At 47.3% G+C, this 22,423-nt stretch overlaps 1 protein-coding gene across 1 annotated transcript in view; it reads right to left on the reverse strand.

The window, feature by feature from the left end:
• Positions 1 to 22,121, reverse strand: part of LOC308609897 (forkhead-associated domain-containing protein 1-like) — a 42,451-nt gene extending 20,330 nt beyond the window's left edge. The window contains exons 1-2 of the mRNA XM_081259175.1: positions 21,968 to 22,121; positions 21,156 to 21,280 (exon numbers count right to left, since the gene is read on the reverse strand). Of these exons, the coding sequence (XP_081115301.1) occupies positions 21,156 to 21,266 (111 nt within the window). The 5' untranslated portion in view covers positions 21,267 to 21,280; positions 21,968 to 22,121. The remainder of the gene's footprint in view (positions 1 to 21,155; positions 21,281 to 21,967) is intronic.
• Positions 22,122 to 22,423: the final 302 nt, after the last annotated feature.

The raw sequence follows: 22,423 nt of genomic DNA on the forward strand, positions 1-22,423 counted from the left end.
GGCTCCCCTTTTCAGAACTGTAACTGGTCTGAGAAAAGTGAAAATCAAAATTGAGACCAGGTGGAGTATCCACTGTGGGCCCAGCACTGCCTGATATGATGCAAAGGCAGGGCCCGCCTTCAAGGACATGGACTACATTTAGGATCCGACCTTAAAAGGGGAATTTATTGGGAGGACACAGCATTTCTTGTGGAACCCAGGGGCAGAAGTACAGCTGGGCTTTCCAAGGCATCAGGACCAAAGACCAGAAAGTCATCAGGACACAGCTATGTCTGAGGTCTCATCCTCATGTCGGCCTCTTTCAGCAGTCACCTTCTCTCTGTGCTGAGGTACGTCCCCTGCTTCACTCACCTGTGGCCCCTTAATCCCTGATACCACATTGCCCAGCCCAGGACCTGGGAGAGATGAGCCTAGCCCAGCCCAGCTTCTGATTGGTTCTCCTGGGTCAGGTGAACACATAACTATCAGCTGTGACTTGAGAGGGTGGAGGTCACATGGCACCAATATGGCTGCTGAGATTCCTCCTTTTGGGTGGGGTGGGAGTGCTGGGGGAATTTTCTTTGCTCTTTCATAGCCCTGGGGCCAGTTAGGGCCCAAGAACAGGTGAGGTGGGTGGCTTTTGATTTTTCTCCCCTGTCTCTGCCTCTCTTATATTTAGTCTAAGAACCAAAACACGGCGGAGAGGAAAGGAAGGGCCAGGGTCTTTCTTCTGGTTTTTACCTTTTTAGCTTTTTCCGTAGTGAAAAGATAGAGAGCTCTGAGACGTCTGAACCAGTGAACAAGCAGGACGAGTGTGCCTTCGGGAATTTTGAGGTGAAAGTGACCTCCTGCTTTGGTTTTAATTTACTCTTGCAGATAACTTCCTTGTCTTCCTAGGCACGATTCAGGGCTCCAGCCTATTGCTACCATTCCCAGCTAACATTCTCCCTGCCTTCCTTTTAGACGGAGGTGCATCCATGCTCCATAGTTTACGTACTAAACATCCATGAGCTATTCTCTGAACAACGTGAATAATTTTCTGCTTGATTGTTTCCGCACATACAAAACAACTAAGGTCCTTTGTGCAATTCCCACAGCACTCCTGCCGTATAGGAAGAGTCCAGAAGTGTTCAGACCAAAGTGGGGGGCTGGTCTCTAATGAGTTGAAGATTGAGCCCCGTGTTGGTTTGCTAAACACAGTGATGAATTCCCACAAGCTTAGTGGCCTAAAACAACAAACGTATTCTCTCATGGGTCTGGGGGGTGGAAGCCCCAAATCAGCATCAGCTGGGCTGCAATCAAGGTTTTTCAGAAGGACCAAACTCCCTTGGATGCTCTAGGGAGGAGTTCATCCCTTGCCGCTTCTAGCTCTGGTGGCTGCTGGCATCCCTTTTTTCTTTTTCTTTTTTTTTTCTCGCTATGTAGGATTCCCATCTAGGGAAATAGAATAATTTATATGTGCATTTTCCTGTTGATGGACATTTAAATTGTTTCCAATTTTCAATATGATTTATTTTAAAAAAATTTTTATATACTTTTTCAAGGTTACTTTACATTTACAGTTATTACAAAATATTGGCTGTATTCCCTGTGTTGTACAATACATCCTTGAGCCTATCGTACACCCAGAAGTTTACATCTCTCACCTCCCCACCCTGTATTGTACCCTCCTCCCCCTCCGCGCTGGCAACCATTAGTTTGTTCTCTTTATCTGTGACTCTCCTTCCTTTTTGGTATATTCAGTAGTTTGTTGTATTTTTTACATTCCATATATAGGTGATATCCTACAGTATTTGTTTTTGTTTGACTTATTTCACTTACCACACTGCCCTCCAAGTCCACCCATGTTGCTGCAAATGGCAAAATTTCGTTCTTTTTTAAGGCTGAGTAGTATTCCATTGGTTATATGTACCACATCTTCTTTATCCATTCATCTCTCTTAAATTTTTTTTTTTTTTTTGCGGTACGCAGGCCTCTCACTGTTGTGGCCTCCCCCGTTGCAGAGCACAGGCTCCAGATGCACAGGCTCAACGGCCATGGCTCACGGGCCCAGCCTCACCGCGGCATGTGGGATCTTCCTGGACCAGGGCACAAACCCGTGTCCCCTGCATCGGAAGGCGGACTCTCAACCACTGCGCCACCAGGGAAGCCCCTATCCATTCATCTCTTGATGACACTTAGGTTGCTTCCATATCTGGGTAATTGTAAATAATGACGCTCTGAACATTGGGGTGCATGTATCTTTTCAAATACATGTTTTTGAAAACACGTGTTTTTGTTTTTTTTGGATTTATACCCAGGAGTTGAGTTTCCAGGTCATATGGTAGTTCTATTTTTAGTTTTCTGAGAACCCTCCATACTGTTTTCCACAGTGGCTGTGCCAGTTTACATTCCTACCAACACTGTACCAGGGTTCCATTTTCTCTAAAAATTGTAAATTTTCTTCCTAGGGGTAATTGAGATGGTAGTTCAATAATAACATAAGATCAGGTGAAGTCTAAAGAAATTTTAGAAAACCTGGATAAAGTAAGAAAACATCTGTTCGCTGGCATCTGAATGTTAGAGAGACACCAAGACATGTGGGCCAAGTTCTGGAGAGAAGGGAAACACAGACGCAAGCTTGACATTTGGTGCAGCTTTTCTCCTTGGGGCATTTGCGGATTCAAATCTTACAGCCTAGGAGCTGAAAAGCCAAGGAGTTCAAAAGACTCTAACCACAGAAGCTGCTGGCATCCCTTGACTTGTAGGTGCAGCACTCTAGTCCTGCCTCTGTGGTCACTGCCTCCGCCTCTTCTTTGTATATAATCTCATCCTGTCTCTCACTTATAAGTACACTTACAGATGGCACTTAGGGCGAGGATAGTCTCAACTCAAAATCCTTATATCCGCAAAACTTTACCTTGTAAGGTAACATTCTCAGGTCCCAGGGATTAGAGCCTGAGATCTTTGGGGCCACTAGTCAGCCCACTGTAAGCCCTAAACGTCTTCTCTCCTGAGGAAGGTCTAGGCTGGGCAGAAACCCTGACAGACATCTACCAGAGGCCAGATTGAGAGCCCTTTTAGAAGGTCATTTCTCAGCTCATTTGGAACCTTGCTATTGCCCCCTTTTCTTTTTCTTTTCTTTTCGGTACGTGGGTCTCTCACGGTTGCGGCCTCTACTGCGGAGCACAGGCTCTGGACGCACAGGCTCAGCAGCCATGGCTCACGAGCCCAGCCACTCGGTGGCATGTGGGATCCTCCCGGACCAGAGCACGAACCCGTGTGCCCTGCACTGGCAGGCGGACTCTCAACCACTGCGCCACCAAGGAAGCCCTGCCCTTTCTTTTTTCCTCCTGTTTGTCCTCAACAGGGGGAAGCATTAAGAGTAAATGAGGGGCTTCCCTGGTGGTGCAGTGGTTAAGAATCCGCCTGCCAATGCAGGGGACACAGGCTCGAGCCCTGGTCCAGGAAGATCCCACATGCCGCGGAGCAACTAAGCCCGTGCGCCACAACTACTGAGCCTGCGTTCTTGAGCCTGCGAGCCACAACTACTGAAGCCTCCATGCCTAGAGCCTGTGCTCCGCAACAAGAGAAGGCCATGGAATGAGAAGCCCACGCAACGCAACAAAGAGTAGCCCCTGCTCACAACAACTAGAGAAAGCCCGGGCGCAGCAACGAAGACCCAATGCAGCCATAAATTAAAAATAATAATAATAATAATAATAAAATAAATGCATTAGCAGATTTTGGGTTTCCTCTCATCGTTAGTGTATTGCTTTCATTCCTAAGACCCTAAAAAATTGGAAACCACTCCACTTACCAGGAACACACTTTGCAACACGGATCCAGGGGAATCTGTTTTCTTCCGTAGACACTTCATGACCCCTGTTTCCACAACTGCAGGCACTGCTGGCTCTGCCAAGTTGCTGGAGAAGGGCACCTTATCTGCAAAGTCACAAATCCAAATGGGCCCCCATTGGCAAGGGCGGAAGGAAGTTGTTTGCTTTAGCTTCTTGGGGGATCAGAAGATTGGGAGTTCTGGGGGGGGGGACTGCAGGTACCTTGCTGTCCCTTGGTACAACGTCAGGGGAAAGAAAGGTCGCTGGTAGCTTCTCAGAGCTACCAGTTGGGGCTGTGCAGAGCGTCTTAGTAAATGCCATTTTGGTTGCAAATAACAGAAACTCAAACCGGCTGAAGAAAAAAGGGGACATCTACGGGGAAGAAAAGATGGCTCCTGCCTGTCCAGACTCCTCCGCTTTGCTTGCCCTTTGTTTCTCTAACCTTCCGCATTTCCCTTCAGTAAACTCCTTTTCTGTTTAAGTTAGCCACAGGAGATTTCTGTTGGTTGCAACCAGAGAATCTTGAGTGATACAAAAAGTCCTAGTGGAACCGAAGGGCAGGCATTGGAATGGGCCTTTCCAAGGAAAGAAACCAGGAACCAGAAAGTCATCAGGAATCAGGGCAACTTTCTGCATCAGTTGGAATGCCTTCAGCTTTTTTTTTTTCCCTTCATGGAGCTCATAATCCATTCATTTATTCAATAAACAATTATTGAGTATCTCTCCTGTGCCAGGCACCCTGGTCGGTGTTAGAGTTCCATCCAGGTATAAAATATGCCAAGACCCCTGCCCTCAAGTAGCTCACATTCTAGTGAAGATAAGACATGTGAGCACATAGAGTATATTCACAACACAGAATAAGAAGAGCTATGCCATGGACACATATACACCAGCAAACATAAAATAGATAGCTAGTGGGAAGCAGCTGCACAGCACAGGGAGATCAGCTCGGCGCCCCGCGACCACCTAGAGGGGTGGGACAGGGAGGGCGGGAGGGAGGGAGACGCAAGAGGGAAGAGACATGGGAACACATGCACATGCATAACTGATTCACCCTGCCACAAAGCAGAAACCAACACACCATTGTAAAGCAACTACACTTCAACAAAGATGCAAAAAAAAACAAAAACAAACAAGAGCTATGCCAGAGGGATGAAGCATGACTGTCTTCATAGACCTAGAAAGCACAGATGCAATTACCCTGGTAGAGAGGGCCTGGGCAGAGAATCGCAGGTAGGTGAACCTGTGTGCACAGAGAACATGGTATGTATGAGTAGCTGCAAGTTTTCAACATCCGTGGAGCAAAAGAGTTCTTGCAAAAGTAGTGGGAGACGTGGCTGAAGAAATTGGTTGAGGATGAAGCATAAAAAACCCACTGAAGTGTGATCTTTTTTTCCTGAGGAGGCATGGGGGAGCCCTGAAAGGTTTTTAAGCTGTTTGAGGACATGGTCAATTCTCTGGGTTTCAGAAAAGTCCCTCTGGAGTCTGGGATGTGGTGAAAGTTGGGCTGGACCTTTCACCACTGGGCATGCTCAGTCGCTCAGGAAAGGTTTTCGCTCTGCCTTGGGAAATTTTTCACGCCGCTCTGGCAGCTGAGCTCGGCCCGCCCACGGCTTCTCCTCACTGGATTGGTTGAACTCAGGGAGGCTACCAGGAGGCCCAGTTGACCTCCCAACTCCACACCCCCGCCCCCGCCCGTTAACGCTCTGGGCGCGCGCTGCCTTCAGCTTTAAATAACAGAAACCTGGATGTGGGTAGATGGTAAAAATTTGGAGCCCCTCCCAAATGAACTCTAGCCATGTGGCTTGCTTTGTCTGATGAGATGTTGGCAAACACATGGCAGGTGGAGACTTGAAAAGTGTGCTTTGGGGCTTTCTCTCTCCTGCTGCTCTTGGAAACCTGTACCCACCACACGTGGCCTGGTCTGGCCTGCTGGGTGATGAGGGACCACACCAGGCAGAATCAGACGTCCCAGCTGAGGCCTTTCTAGACCAGGGTTTCTCATTCTCGGTACTATTGACATATTGGATCAAATAAGTCTTGGTTGTGGGCAGCTGTTCTGTGCACTGCAGGATGTTTAGCAGCATCCCTGGCCTCTACCCCGAGATGATAGGATCACCCCCACCCCAGTTTAACAACCAAAGTGTGTCCAGACATTGCCCAATGCCCCCTGGGTGGCAAAATTGCCCCCAGGTGAGAACCACTGTCCTAACCCAGCTTGCCTGGCAATGACCAGGCAGGCATGTACACGAAGCCACCCTAAACGAGCCCCAGCCAAACCAACCAGACTAGTACAAGTGGCCAGCTTGACGCCTGGAATCATGAGAACTAATAGTTGCCATTTTAAGTCACTAAATTTTGAGTGGTTGGCTCCACAGCACAAACAGGTACATCTGACCACAGTGGCTTAAACTGATAGGATTTATTTATTTATACAACAGGATGTACAGAGGTAGGCAGTTCAGGTACAGTGCAGAGCACAGTGATGCCACTAGGCTCCCACCCAGGATTTTCATGTCTTTCCACTCCACTGTCCTTTGAGGTGGGCTTTGGTCTCTTGCTTGTTACCTGGTGATCCCCAACATGGCTGCTCCAGCTCCAAGTCCGAGCTGCAGGAGAAGAAAAGGAGACAAGGCAAAGGGACAAAGAGAAAAACTTTCTCCTAGCAAAGCCTTGCCTTTAATTCCAGAAGGGAAGCCCTGCCCAGGGCCTTCACCTGCATGTCACTGGCCAGAACTGAACAACACAGCCAGGTCTAGCTGCAAGGGAGGCTGGGAAATGAGGGCATTTCGCGGGCTGCTTATACAGTAGAGGGGGGCAATGACTAAGGGGCTTGTAGTGTCTGCTGCACTGTCTCTCTGGGGGTCGTCTTGGTTTCTTCTTCTTCTTTTTTTTTTTTTTTGCCACACGGTGTGGCTTATGCGATCCTAGCTAACTGACCAGGGATTGAGTCCGGGCCCTTGGCAGTGAAAGCGCAGGGTGGACGGCCAGGGAATTCCCTGGGTCTTGGTTTCTTGTCTCTACCTGTTGCTTATCTATCCTGGCCATGTCTTTCTAAGACTGGCTTTGTTTCTCCAAACACAGTGGGAGAAATGGCCACCCCAGCTGGGAACTGCATCAAGACTTTCAGCTCCGGGCCATTAATGACCTGTGTGGTAACTCCGTGTCCCACTTCCAAATATCAAGGGCACAGGTGCTGATTGGCCCAGCTTGGGTTAGAAGAGAAACCTGATTGGTCTGGCTTGGGTAGACTATCTACTGATCAGCCAGTCAGGTGTGGCCAAGAGAGCAGCAGTAGGTAGGGTAAACCTGGTTGGGGAATGTGCATTCTCAGAGAAAGGGGTGTGTGGCTGAGGAGACACCTAAAGAACCATCTAGTTCAAGGAGTGAAGAAAGGACATTGCAATTGTGGGTTGCAATGTTGATACGGTAAAGATTAACACGTCCTTTGAAAGACCTCAAATACAGTGGAGTCACATAGGCATTACATTTAACTTATGCAAATTCAAATATTTGTATTCAACCAAAGTAGTTTTTTTTCCACACAATTTGGCTTCCAAACATGAGCCAGCTACTTAACTACTGCCTGACCAAGTGATCTTTTCTGGTGCTGGAGATTGCTGTTTTGGATTTGGGGGATATGGTACAGTATAAGTAATATGTTCTTTATGGAAAACTGCTGGGATTTTCAAGATTATTTTTAAGGTCAGGTGATGCTCACCCTTCTCACTGTGTAAGAAGTACCTTTAGTGGAAGATCATGCAAATCATTTTTCCCATTTCCTTCTAGTTTTAATCAGTATAAAGAATGCATTTGGTTTTAAAATATCAAAATACTTTTATTGTGGCTTTTTAAAAATAAAAAATAAATGATATTCATGGCTTCTGGCTCTTCCTCCTGTTTTGTTTGGTGGTCTCTGGCTGTACAAGAAAGGCAGGGAGAGAACAGATGGCTGGAGAGAAGGCAAAAATGAGGGTCTCTTCAAACACCACGGGAAAGGGGTGTGTCCACCTGGGCAGTGTGTGTTCTTTGATGACTGGGTACTTGGTCTGTCCTGATGGCCTGGGACTTGACCTACTGGGCTGTCTTGGTGCGGCAGAATGGGCAGCGTGAGATGGAGTTAGAAACCTGGGTTCCAGACCCAATTCTTGAATTTACTAGCTGTGTGACTTTAGACGGGCCATTTAACCTCTCGCGGCCTCAGCTTCCTCATTTGTAAAATGGGGAACATAATGCTATTTACCTCCCAGGGCTTGAGAGAGGATTAGACGAGAAGTGTTTTGAACACCGCAGAGCGCCATATAAACATGACTCACTGTTATGGAAGCGATAAAACTGGTTGCTGTTCACATTTATTATAATCAATTCAGATATAAATGCACTATACCATGGCCCCAACAGCCCTGAGGTTACCATTCTGTCCTGTGGCCCCAGTACACGCCCTGGGTTTTCTCAACTGCGGGCTTCTCAGAGCTCCTTGGAGGTGTGACATTTGGGTTTGTCACTACCCAAACACATAATTGCATCTACCAGGCCTAGGAGTCTGAATTTCAAACTTATTCTTCATATGCCTGCGTATGTTTACATTCATAATATCTGTGAAAAGAACCCCTCTCCTCACACACTCCAAAATCCAGTATTGTGCAAAATACCAGTCTAGGAAGCAACACACTAGGGTAGCAACCTTTAATGTCCTAAAAAAGCATCTTAGTAGTTTGACGCAGAAGAGTTACACTGACTCACGGAGGATCACGCAAGGCCCAGCGGGACGACGTTTCTAGTTCCTTCCACCAGGTTTAGTAAACAGAAGGCTCTGGCTGGATTTGCTGGACATTTCTCTCTTCAGCATCTCCCTTCCTTGGTCCATCTTTGGGGTGCCTTTTCTGGCTCCAACCTACAACAAGCAAGAGCAACAAATGCCCAGACTCTATAATTGTAGGGAGATCCCCAAATATTTCTCAAATGACATTTTTTTTTACTCAAGATAAAATCTTTGTTGTAAAAAATATTTATATACACACAGACGTGAGCAAAACGAAGGTAAAATGATCCACCATATTCACACTACCCACAGGTAACCTTATTCACATTTTGGTGTACACTCTTCCAGATACACAGATAACGTTTTCTTCTTACATTTGCATCTTTTTTTGAACCAGGAGTTTCTGATGATAGGCAATTTCATTGGGATGGACTTTCTCTCGAAAAGCTGTTACTGAACTGAATGCCTTATGTCTCTGATGTCTTAGGAGGGTAAAATGCAGCATACTCTAGGGGGTCTGTCTAACCCTTTTCTGAGCACTACTCCTGGATCCAGGCAGCCATGTGTGTGACTCTGTCCCTGGTCATAGCTGATCGGGCACTTGGCACGGGCTGGGCTTTTAAGATGGTCACTCCCAGGATTTGGGCTTATGGGCTCTAAGATGCTAGTTGCTTCCTGGGCTGGTCCTTTGAACTGGGGGACGATGAGGTCATTCCTTCCTGTCACATGACTGGAGAGAGCAGAGATCAGGGGAGCCACACAGAGACACAGAGAGGAGATACGGCCTGTGTGTGCGTGTGCACATGCTTGTGTGTGTGTAAAAGAGATGATGCCTGAGATCTGATGGCTTACCAGTTCTATTTCGAGGCCAGGCTCTCTTTCAGCTCCCAGTTTTTATGAGGCACTCACCCCTATATCCTTAAAAAAGCCCCCTCCCCCTCTTTTTAATTTTTTTCGGTACACGGGCCTCTCAGTGTTGTGGCCTCTCCCGTTGCGGAGCACAGGCTCCGGACACGCAGGCTCAGCGGCCATGGCTCACAGGCCCAGCCGCTCCGCGGCATGTGGGATCTTCCCAGACCGGGGCATGAACCCGTGTCCCCTGCATAGGCAGGCGGACTCTCAAACACTGAGCCACCAGGGAAGCCCAAGGCCCACTCTTGGGGAAGGAGTCGCCCAAGTTACACTTGGCAAGGAACCTGGAGGAAACCTTTCTGTACTGAGGAGATCCTAGACACCAAACTTCTAAGCTCAGGCTGGAGGGCAGGGAGAATGGGAAGCTGGCTCTTTGCTCTTAGCCGAAGCACCATCTGCCCTGCTTCTGTTAAAGCCAGAGGCAGCGTGAAGTTCCAGGGTGTCTCACATCTCAGAGAAGCACAATGTTCCCACAACATCCGGGACCCATCCCAATATCTCCTCTGCCATTTCACATCCCCGCTGGTCCTCAGACAAAACCTAGATGTAGGGCAGTTTCTGCCTCCTCCCAGCTCAGTCATATATGTGAGTGAATAAGTAACAAACTTCCAGTCGTTTCCACTTTGCAGGGTGGCAAACGTCTCAGATCAAGTGGGGCCCTCAGGATGCTCTCTATCCTCTTAACATCCTGCTCTGGGGAGTAACCACCTTCTGGTCTTAGCACAAGGATGCTGGTTGAGAAGCTTCTATTTTTCAAATATATCCCTCACCTAGAATATCTTCGTTTCTTCCCATGATAATTTGGTTGCCTCAGCATGACTGTGGCCTTTTATCAAACTTGAATGTCTCCTCTCTCATATTCAACCAAAATGTGTTTGGCTTTCTAGCTTCCTGAGAGCTCGCCTCTACTGTCTGCAAAGTGGGAACGTGGACTGGCTTAATTCCAGTTCCAGGGCTGATTTGTCAATGGCAATGTTTCAACATGTTCAAGATTTCATAGTCTTAATCCTCAACTTTGAAGAGAATTCTAGAGGATGCTTCCTTGAAATTTAAGACAAATTCCACTGGAAATGTATCAGGTTTATTACCTGGAGGTTTATAACCTAAAGGAGGAAAAGCTAGCACTCCCCTGGGTGTCAGATCTGCACTGATTCCCAGCTCTCCTACTGAGCTGTGTGGCTCTGGACAAAGAAAGTCTCTGAGCCTCAGACACCTCATCTGTAAATTGGGTATAATAACAACACCCACCCCATAGGGTTGTTGTGAAGCTTAAAAGAGATACTGCACGTCAAGTGTTTGGCTCTGTGCCCGGCACATGCCAAAGGCTCAATACATAATAGATGTGGGATAACTGTCCACTGGGCTTCCTGCTGACGTCCTAGGGTTTTCTCTCTTCTCTCTTCTGGCTCACCTGGAAATGTGAGTTCTGCATCTTTGAGTTCTTCATCAGCTCTCCAAACATTCGTCTCTAACACAGAAAGAATATTGACAAAATTTAGCTTATGTTCTTCTTTGCCTTTTGCATCAGAGAAAAATGGATTTTTCTCAACTTTCAGATGCTACCCATTTGGATGGAATGTTGAGCCTTCCTAGGTGAGGAGGTGAGGATAGAGGTCTGCAGAAGGGGGTGTGGCTTTGGGGTAACGCTACACTGTCCTGCTGCACCTTTTAGGGAATCTCTGTTCCAGATTCCAGCAGAGAAGGAGGTGGTCAACCAAGAAGGCTATGAAGGATACTGCATTCTTCTTGGAGGACAGATCTGCTTTAGCTGGAAGCAGAGCCTCCTAGATCAGTGGAAGAGGCTGTAGATGTCCAGTGGCTTTCCACCCAGTGGAAATGTTGAAAGCCCCAGTGGCTAACCTCCCTGGCAGGGACTACAGGGGCCTGTTGGCAAGCCAGCATCACTGAAAACCTGGAGCTTGCCGCTCCCCTGGGGTTTGATGACTATTGCTGACCCTGATCTGCTCAAGACCCTGCACCTCAGGGGCAGCTCATCAAAGAAAGAGCATCCCCTAGGCACTGGAGACACAAAAGTGAGAGGGAACTGGGGTCTCCCTTGCAGACTGACACTCCGCAGGTGAATGTGCAGTGGTGTCAGGAAGGAGACGTTCTCCTAGAGCCCTGAGCATCCACTGGGGTCGCCAACCTGATTCCTACAGCGGCCAGGAAAGTAAAAGAAGTGGGTGAAGTGAGCTGGGGTGGTGGTGGACAGCAGCAAACACACGAGCCCAGCGCCTTTCTAAGGGGCCTGGAAGATGGAGGCTTGTGATGGTGGCTTGTGGGTCTGTGGGCCTAGGGTCGCCAGATCTTCCAAGTTTCCCAGAGAAGCTGGAAATCCAGAATATTCCAGGAAACTGCCCTATTTTGAAATGTAACTTAAAAAAAAAATCCCAAGAGACAAATGGAATATATCTGTGGGCTGCCATCTTGCGACACCTGCTTCAGAACCTCCCTGCTTGGTGTCTAGTTGGTGCTCAGTAAATGTTGGAGGGGTTGCCAGATAAAATACAGGATGCCCAGTTAAATCTGAATTCCAGAATGAAGCCAACAAATTTGTGAGTGCGAATATGCCCCGTGTAATATTTAGGACATTTATACCGAATAGCTTTTGTTGTTTATCTGAAATTAAAATTTAACTGGGCATCGTGTTTTTGGTTTGTTTGTTTTCCCCTCAATCTGGCAACCCTACCGGGTAGTCACAAAACTCAGGGAGGAAATAAGGCTGTCTTTTGGGACAGGGCATAGGTGCTTACGAGACTCTTCCCTTCTCCCAGAAGGATGCTGACTCTACCCTCAGAGGACTGTCCGTGAAGGCTGATGGGCCCGTACTGAACTGACAATTGCCCTCCAGGCGTTTTCCGTGGAGAAGCCTCCAGCCTGCGGCCACTCGGTATTTATCACAAACTCCGCTGAGACAATCACTATCCAAATGCCCAGATATTATAGAGCAGGGGTTAGTTTTAAACCAACAGCCTTCTTCTCTCCCACCCCATCCCCCCCCTCCCTTTTGTTTGCAGAACCCTTTATCCAAGCAAAATCCCATGAGGAACTTGGGGTATAAGATAACGGAGAGCTTCTCTGGCGGGAGAAAGGTGTGTGTGCTTTGAGAGTCACACCTTTCCATGGCACCCAAAGGCTCCAGGGAACCCCAGTTTGAACATTGCTGCAAAATTCCTTCCTGGATTAAGTTCCATCAGTGGGCAGCTGGGCACTGAGGGCAGAGCCTGGCCCCTGTGCACCTGCTTTTCCTGAACTTTACTGAACTCACTGGGATGTGATGAAGGGGGTGCGGGAGGGTCTTTTTCTTTAGCCTTCTTCTATCCGTATGCTGCATAGGCCTGGCCACATGGTTCTACTTCATCATTGTGGGCGGAAGAGCACCACCCCAAGCCCCTCCCATCCCACGCTCCTCCTACACAACATCTACCAATTGTGGGGCTTCCCTGGTGGCGCAGAGGTTGAGAGTCCGCCTGCCGGCGCAGGGTTCGTGTCCCGGTCCAGGAGGATGCCACATGCCACAGAGCGGCTGGGCCCGTGAGCCATGGCCGCTGAGCCTGCGCGTCTGGAGCCTGTGCTCCGCAACGGGAGAGGCCACAACAGTGAGAGCCCTGCGTACCGCAAAAACAAACAAACAAACAAACAAAACACACAAGTGGCACGGAGGAAGCCAGAATCTTGAGAATACCTTGGCCCAAGGAAATCTTGGAAGATAGTGAGTTAAAGAGAATAGTGAGGATAATGACGATGGTAGGAGAGGGTGAATGCTTTGTGGTCCTATGTGCTAAGGCTTTTGTATACAAGCTCCCATTGGGAAGGCTACGAGCTAGGTGCCATTTTTATTCTCATCTTAAAGAAGAGGGATCTGAGCTAATTAAGCAGAGGGAAGGTTAGGGGCTTTTCCTGGCTGAGACCACAAGGCAAAGCGGTGGTCACGCCCCCTAGCCAGGACTTGATTGGTTGGAGATTTGATTGGCAGGAGAGCTGAGCGGCTTCTCCTGCCAGAAGCAGCTGGTGCCCTTCAGCCTTTCTTCCACTTCAAGTCCTAAGAAAGGGCTTGCGTGCTTCCCAAGTGGCAACTTCTGTGCATTTAAAAATTTCCTCTTGAAAATCCCAGCCTTAGCCCTTTCACAAAAGGTATCTGGGTCCTTTCTTGGCCGTGGCCCTAGTCGTATTCACCAAAGAGAAGAGCGCGTCCCATAAGAGGTGGCGGCTTTGGGAGGACCGGGGAAGGCGTCAGCTGGCAGGAAGCTCCCTGGAAAAAATAGAGGAATCCCCACCCATGCATGAGCTGCCTATTCTTCCCCCTTAGAAACAGGGCTTGTGATATGCCAGGAACTGTAGGCATTTTGCCATTTAACCCTCCCACTGCCCCACGGAGTAGGCCCCTTGCTAAGAGTTTTGGTTGCTTTTGTTGAGGAACCTGCGATACAGAGGTCAAGCCACTTACTCAGGGTCATTCGGAGCAGTGGTGGGGCTTGACCCCTATTTGTTTGACTCCAAATCTGGCCTCTGAACTCTGAGAGACACTGCCGGCTTCTCGAGGGATGTGGGATGTGGATTCGAGTGAGCACGGCCTGGGCCGCGGTTCCCGTCCCTCTGCCACATGGACAGAGCCACAGGCCCAGTTCGCTGTGAAGGCCCAGCATCTTATACCAAGTCTCATTTTCACAGCCAGAGATATTAGTGTGGAAATAGGACTTTTGATTCTTGAAAGGTCTGCTTGGTGAAGAGATGATCAAACATTAAAACTACAAACTCCATTTTTTTTGGGGGGGGCAATTCTGAAGCTTAAGATGTGTAATTTCATCTCAGTGCTTCAACCTTGCCACCTCTGTGAATGGGTGAAGAGTTTCAAAGTTTTATACAGGAGGCTAAAAAACTAAGGCTCCTTGTGAAAATACTAAGTGTAAAACTTAGAAAAGAGGAATTCTGCTTTCTGTTCATTTCTGCTTAAAGACAACGAAGGTATACTCCCTGGAAGGAATGGATGCCAAGACAGATGTATACAAGTGACCTTTAGGATCCAGCAAAACTTTAAAATGTAGTATTGTTTTCTTCCTGACAAACAGGCTGGCACGTCCCTTGCATTGTGTATGAATGAGGCAGCCCATGAATAATGCATGTGAAGCCTGATTATGTAAATCCTCAGGTTTTCAGTACATGACAATGGCTTTTTTTGGGCCCTACGCTGTCCCATTCTGTGGTCTGGTGTCTCTGCTTTGGGGCCTAGTCTGCCAAGCCCTGGGGGCGGGGGGGGGGCACTTCGGGGAGGGGTGAGCTCTGCAGAGGGCACATCAAAGGGAAAGTCACAACTCTGTCACTGGCCCAGCTCTCCCTGGCATTGCTTGGTGTGAAAGGAAACTGTCCTCTGCCTGAGGCAGCCCCATGACATATGCAGACTAAGGTCTGTGATGTTTAATTCACAGCAGTGAGCACTGGAAACACTTCATCCAGGCTCCCTCAGAGCAGGACAGCCACTTTTCATTTCTGGGGCTCTAAGCCAGACAGACTGCTGTCTGGAAACCTATTGCCTGGAAGGTTCGCAGGATGGGGGGCAGGCTTCTGCAAGGAACTATCTGACCATCACCTCCTGGTTGAGCAGAAGGGCACCCTTCTATGACCTTGGCCTCCTTAGAGCTCATGCAGGCAACAAACACACACATACAAATACACACACATGCCAACACACAGCACATACTCACATGTACACACATACACGCAAGCATGCGTGTACAAATACACAGCCCCAAGTCAGAAAGACTGGCGTACTGTTCTGGCTACTCAGAAGAGCAAACCCAGATCTTTATTCTCAGAGAGCTTATTCCTCGGTGTATCCCTGGCACCTGGCAGAACAATGACAGTCAGAATCGCCGCCTTTGAAAACACTCGGGCTGTTCACTCAACTGATTGTGGTCATCATTGCAGGAGGCAGGGAAGTCAGATCATGACGCTGGACACCCTTAAACTCAGTACAGTGCTATGTGTCAATTATGTCTCAATAAAACTGGTGGAAAAAATAGTTATCTGGATAGAAAGAACAAAATAAAATACACGAATTATCAAAAGTTAAAAAAATACAGACGAGCTAGACTATGAGTCTCAGAAAGCACTGTTCACAACAGCCAGGACATGGAAGCAGCCTAAATGTCGATGGAGGAGTGGATAAAGAAGATGTGGTACAAATATACAGTGGAATACTACTCTGCCATAAAAAAGAATGAAGTAATGCCATTTGCAGCAACATGGATGGACCTAGAGACTATCATACTATGTGAAGTAAGTCAGACAAAGACAAATATCATTTGATATCACTTATATATGGAATCTAAACAAAATGATACAAATGTGCTTATTTACAAAACAGAAACAGACTCACAGACTTTGAAAACAAACTTATGGTTACCAAAGTGGAAATGTGTTGGGGAGGGACAAATTAGGAGTTTGGGATTAACATATGCACACTATTATACATAAAATATGTAATCAACAAGGACCCACTGTATAGCACAGGGAACTCTACTCAATATTCTGTAATAACTTATATGGGAAAAGAATCTGAAAAAGAATAGATATATGTATATGTATAACTGAATCACTTTGCTGTACACCTGAAACTAACACAACTCTGCAAATCAACTATACTCCAATATAAAATAAAAATTAAATTAAAGAAAAAGAAAGTTTAAAAAAATAGAGGCAAGCTAGACTATGAGTCTCAGAGAGGTTAATCTAACACATATATATGGAATCTAAAAAAAAAAAAAAAAAACAAGGTTCTGATGAACCTAGGGGCAGCCAGGAATAAAGACACAGAGGTAGAGAATGGACTTGAGGACATGGGGAGGGGGAAGGGTAAGCTGAGACGAAGTGAGAGAGTGGCATGGACATATATACACTACGAAACATAAAATAGATAGCTAGTGGGAAAGAGCTGCATAGCACAGGGAGATCAGCTCAGTGCCTTGTGACCACCTAGATGGGTGGGACAAGGAGGGTGGGAGGGAGACACAAGAGGGAGGGATCTGAGGATATACGTATGCATATAGCTGATTCACTTTGTTATACAGCAGAAACGAACACCACACTGTAAAGCAATTATACTCCAATAAAGATGTTAAAAACAAAAAGCTGCCTGAAGTCACACAGTAAATGGCAGAACAAGAGTCTAAACCTAAGTCTGCCTAACGCTAAAGCTATTCTGCCACCTTCCTTTGCAATGAGCGAATGCATTCTGTGCTGCCTGGATCCCACTGGGACCTCAGTTGGCTGTTTCTAAAGGGAGCTGAGGGGCAGCCTCAGAGGCTCTGCTCCGAGCAGGGACCTCTCACCTTCTGCTGCCTGATCGCCCTGGTGACCCTCTTCTCCTGGTGCAGCCGCTCTTCCATGTGCGCCAGGGCCTCCTTCAGCAGCGCCTTTTCTTCGGCCTCTTTGGAGGTGTCGTCCTTCAGCTTTGCCACCTGTGACTGGTACATCTGAACCGACACTTTGCTCTGCCTGAGCACACGGGAGAGACAAAGTCTCTTTTCTCCTCAGCTTTCTCACTCACCACCAATGCTCCTGACCTGGGAGATCCTCAGAACACTTCCATATATGCCTGGCTTCGCGGTTTCCTTACAAGTGGGGGGAAGGCTGAAGATGTGGGGACTAGAGGGCAGAATAAATAGCCCATTGGCTGTGGACGTGCAGCATGAAGGGGGCAACGGTTATGCTACCAGCCCCTCCCAATTTCCCAGAGAGGGTGGGGTAACGGATACCACTGAAAATAGGGTGGAATTACGAAAAGCACACACATGGTGAAACATCAGACACATTTATAAAAGGTGCACCTTATTCCTTAACAGTAGGGTACTTTAACTGCTGCTTTCTTGCCCAGAGACTTGGGTCCATAAGGCCCTGAGTCACCATCCCGCCTCCCCCCTCCACACCCAGGCCTCTGTCCTCTTGTCCTGGTCCCTACGGGTCTGCAGCTGCACCGAGGTTTAGCCTGGAGAATGGAGGCCTGGGCCTTTTGCCGGGGACACGGGCCATACTTGAGCTGTTCAATATCCTCCTCGTATCGTCTCAAAAGCTCTTCTTTTCTCTGCAGCTGGTTCTTGAGTAGGGTGATCTTATCAAACACCAGGTAGAGGTCTCTTTGTCGAAGCTGGTAGACTCTCTCCCTCTCTTTTGGGGAGAGGTGTTTCATGGACACGTGACCTGACATATCTTTGATGTTCATCAAAGTCCCGAGGGTTTTGCTCATATCCATGTACTACGAGAAAGCATTTCTCAGGTAAGAGGCCTGGCCCAAGACCGCTGGTGGCCACTTTGAGGAGGCAAACATCTAACTCTGTTTCATTCATTTTCTGCAGTTGCAGAGAAGAAACACATGCTTTGCAAATGAGTGCATTTGGGGTTTTTAGTACGACTTTCATTTTCCCCCGCATCCATTTACACTATGCCTTTTTGAGAATTGGGGTGGGGGAGGGGGAATGACAACAGACATAAACATTCATTCTTACTACCCAGTCTTCCAAGGAATTGGGCTCTGCAATTTCCAGCCCATGCTGGGATAGGAGATGGGTCTCGTGGAGCTACTGTACCAACTAAACATGTATGTGGAGTTGATGTTTAAACTATCTGCAGGGCACACAGGTTTGCACAGGAGGGGACTGATGCTGGGTATACCTACCAGGTTTTCACTGAGATCTAAAGCGTCAGCCACATCCATTTTCCCTAACTTCTCAGAGACCATGATGGACCCTGGGCTGGAAAGGCCATTTTGAGGCTGAAATAAAAAAAAGAAGAAAAACTCTCTTGGCATTCCATTATGATTTTCTACATCCAGAATAATAACCCAAAGAATAATGGAAGAACTGGAAAGTTACTAAAGAATAATTTGAGAGAGTTAATTTTTTTAACATCTTTATTGGAGTATAATTGCATTACAATGGTGTGTTAGTTTCTGCTGTATCAAAAAGTGAATCAGCTATACGTATCCATATATCACCATATCCCCTGACTCTTGCATCTCCCTCCCACCCTCCCTATCCCACCCCTCTAGGTAGACACACAGCAACGACCTGCTCTCCCTGTGCTATGCAGCTGCTTCCCACTAGCTATCTATTTTACCTTTGGTAGCGTGTGTGTGTATATATGTCCACGCCAAGAGAGTTGGTTTTAAATCCACTCTGACTCTGTGAACTGCTTTCTTTATGACTGTGCTCCTACCCCTTCAGAGCACAACTGCCTTTGAAATGATGCATCACTTGTGCCGTTCTTTGGCCACCGTCTCGTCTGTCTTCCCTTTAGGCCAGTGGTTCTCAACCGGGGGTGACTCTGGCCACCCTACCCCCTCCAGGACATTTAGCAATGCCTGGACACATTTGTGGGTGTCATAATTGCTGCTGGCGTCTAGTGGGTAGAGGACAAGGATGCTGCTAAACACCCCATGATGCATAGGGCAGTCTCCCAAACAAAGAGTTACCTGGCTCAAAAAATCAGTACCGCTGATGTTGAGAAGACAAGCTCCAGAAAAATGGAGACCATGTGGCTTTTGCTCACTATCTCCCTCCTTGTGCCCAGCATGGCACCTGTCACCGAGTGGTGCATAGTGGTCATGTTTGTTGAATGAACGAATGAAGGTTAAGTGGAAAATGGCCTCCCTCCTTTTTACTAAAGGAATCTCATTTCTGTGCAGCAGAAACCATACCCTCACAAAATTCGGCCCAACCTTCTCCTAGCTCTGGAACCTGGTGGGTGGGCATCCCTTCAGAACCTTTCCAGAGACAATGCAGATAGTGTTTGCAGCTGCATCTCCCTAAGACCCCAACCAGCCAGCTGGCTGCTGGAAGCCCAACTGACTGCATGGAAAGGCCACCAGACTGAATAGGGGACCTGATCTGAACGACTACAAATAACCATAACAAGCCTCCTTAAAAAATAAATTGGCTTTTAATGCTTGCCATGAGCCTCTCTTAGCCCTAGCATTTGTTGGCACTACCCTGAAACCCTCTGAGATTAAAAACAAAACAACTACAGAAATATAAATGCCCCCAAAGTGACTGTGATAGATAAGAGTGGACATATTTGTCTATGTACCTATGGAGATGAGAATAAAAGAGGGTATCTGAAGATGACAATAAACCGGGCAGATCTGCTGCAAAAAGAACCTGAGATGCTGTTCAGTGTCTTCAGCTACCCTGAGCTGCATCCTCTGTACCGCTCCAGACGCCCCCTCTTTTCCTGAGGGGAGGGTCACTAAGGAAGAGCCTGGGCTACAGGATCCAAGCACACAGTCCCCACCCGGTCTCTGCAGGCTCGCAGACACACCACCAGGGACACACCGCTGGTGTGTCTTCAATCATTATTCTGTGACCTTGGGTGAGGTACTTGACCTCCTGAAGCCTTAATTTTTCTTATCTGTTAAATGGGGACAATAATAGTAACTACGACACAAGGCTGCTACGATGGTTAAATGACATAAGGCATGGAGCCGGCTGAGCTCAACGCCTGGCACACAGTAAGCAGTTCACAGATGTCAGCTATTCTTCCTCCTGCTCTTTCCTTTAATTACTGCCAACCTTGGAGGATTGAGAGTTGGGAGGTTTCCTGCTCTGTGGTGTCAGTGGTGGGATGAGGGCTTGTTGCCAAGGGGAAGGTCAATCTTGGAAGCAGGACCATCAGGACGTGAGATCCAGCTGAGCTCCCCACCTGGAGACAGGCCCTCTACTCCCAACCTCAGAGAAGGAAGATTCGATTTTACCAGGAAGACCAACACGTTTCTGAAGACTCACATCTCTAGACGTGTGAGCAAATGTCTAGAAAAATTGTAGGAGAAAATGCTGGTACAGAGAGGATGGCTTTATTATGTTTTCCAAAAGCTGGTTTAGACTAGCTGCCGCAGCAAGCCACGCTGACCTGAGCTGTCCATTGTCATGTGTCAGTCAAACACCTGATCAAACATCCATTTAGGATACACGGCACCTTCAACCTAACAATCAAATTACTTCTGAAAATCCTGGAAAACACAAACTATGCTCCCTAAGAAAGGAAGGTTTTCTTGGATAATACTCTTTAAATACTGTTTGACAATAATAACTATCATCTATTAAAGTGCTCGCTATGAGCTAGGCACTGGGATAATCACTTTACATGATGATCTCCTTTAATTTTTCCATCATCATTTTACAGCTGGGAAATGAAGTCCCAGAAAGGTTAGGAGCCTGCCCAAGGTCACAGAGCTTGTAGAGCTGGGATTAGGACACAGGTCTCTGATTCTAGAACTTGTGTCTTCTTAATCATCATGGCTCCCTTCTGCTGCCCTTTATGTGTTCATGTTTTTCAGTTTATAGCAAAAAGCAAGTGTTAGGCAAGCTCATGACATAATGTTGTACATTAGCTTGTTGGATATTTTCTGCAGAATATAACGTGATGTGAAAAGGAGGGCCCAGAGATTGACCTGGCCAGCATCAGTGCAATGCTATATCATGCTGTACATGATGGGAAGCCGCCTTTCTATTCAAACATTGGATCACTATTACGGCCAGGCAACGACCAGTCCATACAGGTGCCAGCCCATCAGGGACGACCTGGCTTCGAACCAATGATGTATACAGTGGTGCCAGGGCACACGGCTCGTGTCTGTCCTCATGCCCACCCTCCCCACGTGTCAGTCAATGCAGAGACAAAGTTTCTTTGGTTACCGTTCCGATCTCTACTCTTGAAAAAGTTGGCAAGTCAGGTTTTACATCCAATATTTTCCGAACATTTTTTTCCATCCCGAGGGTCTTTAAGTCTAGAAATGATCCATCCATGTGGTCCTTGTGATCTATAAAAGAAAAAGTTTACACTCAAAAGAAAGGCTCAGGAAGAAGTTACTGCATGTAAAAGTCACAGCTGCTATTTACTGGACCCTTACCACAGGCCAGTACTAATTAGCTCACCATCCTCCCTTGGCAGGTGAGGCATCGAGGCCCAGAGAGGTGACATGACTTGTCCAAGGCCACACAGCTCATATGAGGCTGCAGCCTCCCAGGGCGGGGGCACTGAGGGGGAACCTTCGGCCACAGGTGTGAGGATGGACTTGAAGCCAGGCTTCTGTGTCCTGGCCCAGGGCTCCACCCAGCAGCAAGCTTGGCTTCTTGAAAGCCCTATTCCCTCTAAACAGGGTATTTATCCTGGGAAGTTCCCCAAGGTTGGTACTTGCACAGCATCAGTCTATGAAAAAGTTTTCACTGGGCCACAGTGAAATAAGAAAAAGAAGGACAAGGTTCTGAGTTTTTCATGAAATCCTGTTTATTTAATATCAAGGTCTGCTCTTGACTCTGAGCTCATGCCTACCCATCTATTTTTTTTTTCCTGCCCATCTTTTTTTATAACTCTGTTTTTTTAGTTATGAAATGATGGGGATAGAAGATGGTGGTCCTGGCAAATTGGTTAGTCCCTAAAGTGAACCCTCAAGTCTGGGGTCCGCGGTTCTCAGCACAGAGGGGTGACTAGGCAGGAGGAAACTTACTTGACAAGCAGGCCTTCTCAAGTTCTTTAATTCGTGCACGAAGCTCAGATAAAGCCTCTTTCTGACGCTGAATGACTTCCTCATGTCGGGACCCTTTGCACTTGGCCCCTAGATCACTGAAGGACTGCTCCTGCGGCCAGAATGGTGAGGACAGCAGCTTTATCAGTGATCACAACCTCCCTCTCTTGTATTTGAAGAAACATGAACAAATCATGGATTAGCAGAAACCCTGTCACTTACTCAGTACCTTGGAAAATATCATTACAGGGCTTCAGCAGAGAAGGAATTTAAAAATTTCATTTCGAATACAAAGTCACATCTAGGAAGATTTCCAACTTTCCTACCGACTTAGCATCACTATAAATAAGAGATCCCCCGTATGTTCCCTCCCCACGTTTTCTTTCTCTTGTTCTTCTAATGCTCTTCTAAGCTGGGGTTTCCACTTGTTCTCATTCT

This window comes from Mesoplodon bidens, assembly GCF_964165515.1.
Source record: "Mesoplodon bidens genome assembly, contig: HAP1_SCAFFOLD_855, whole genome shotgun sequence".
In the NCBI taxonomy this organism is placed as follows: Eukaryota; Metazoa; Chordata; class Mammalia; order Artiodactyla; family Ziphiidae; genus Mesoplodon; species Mesoplodon bidens.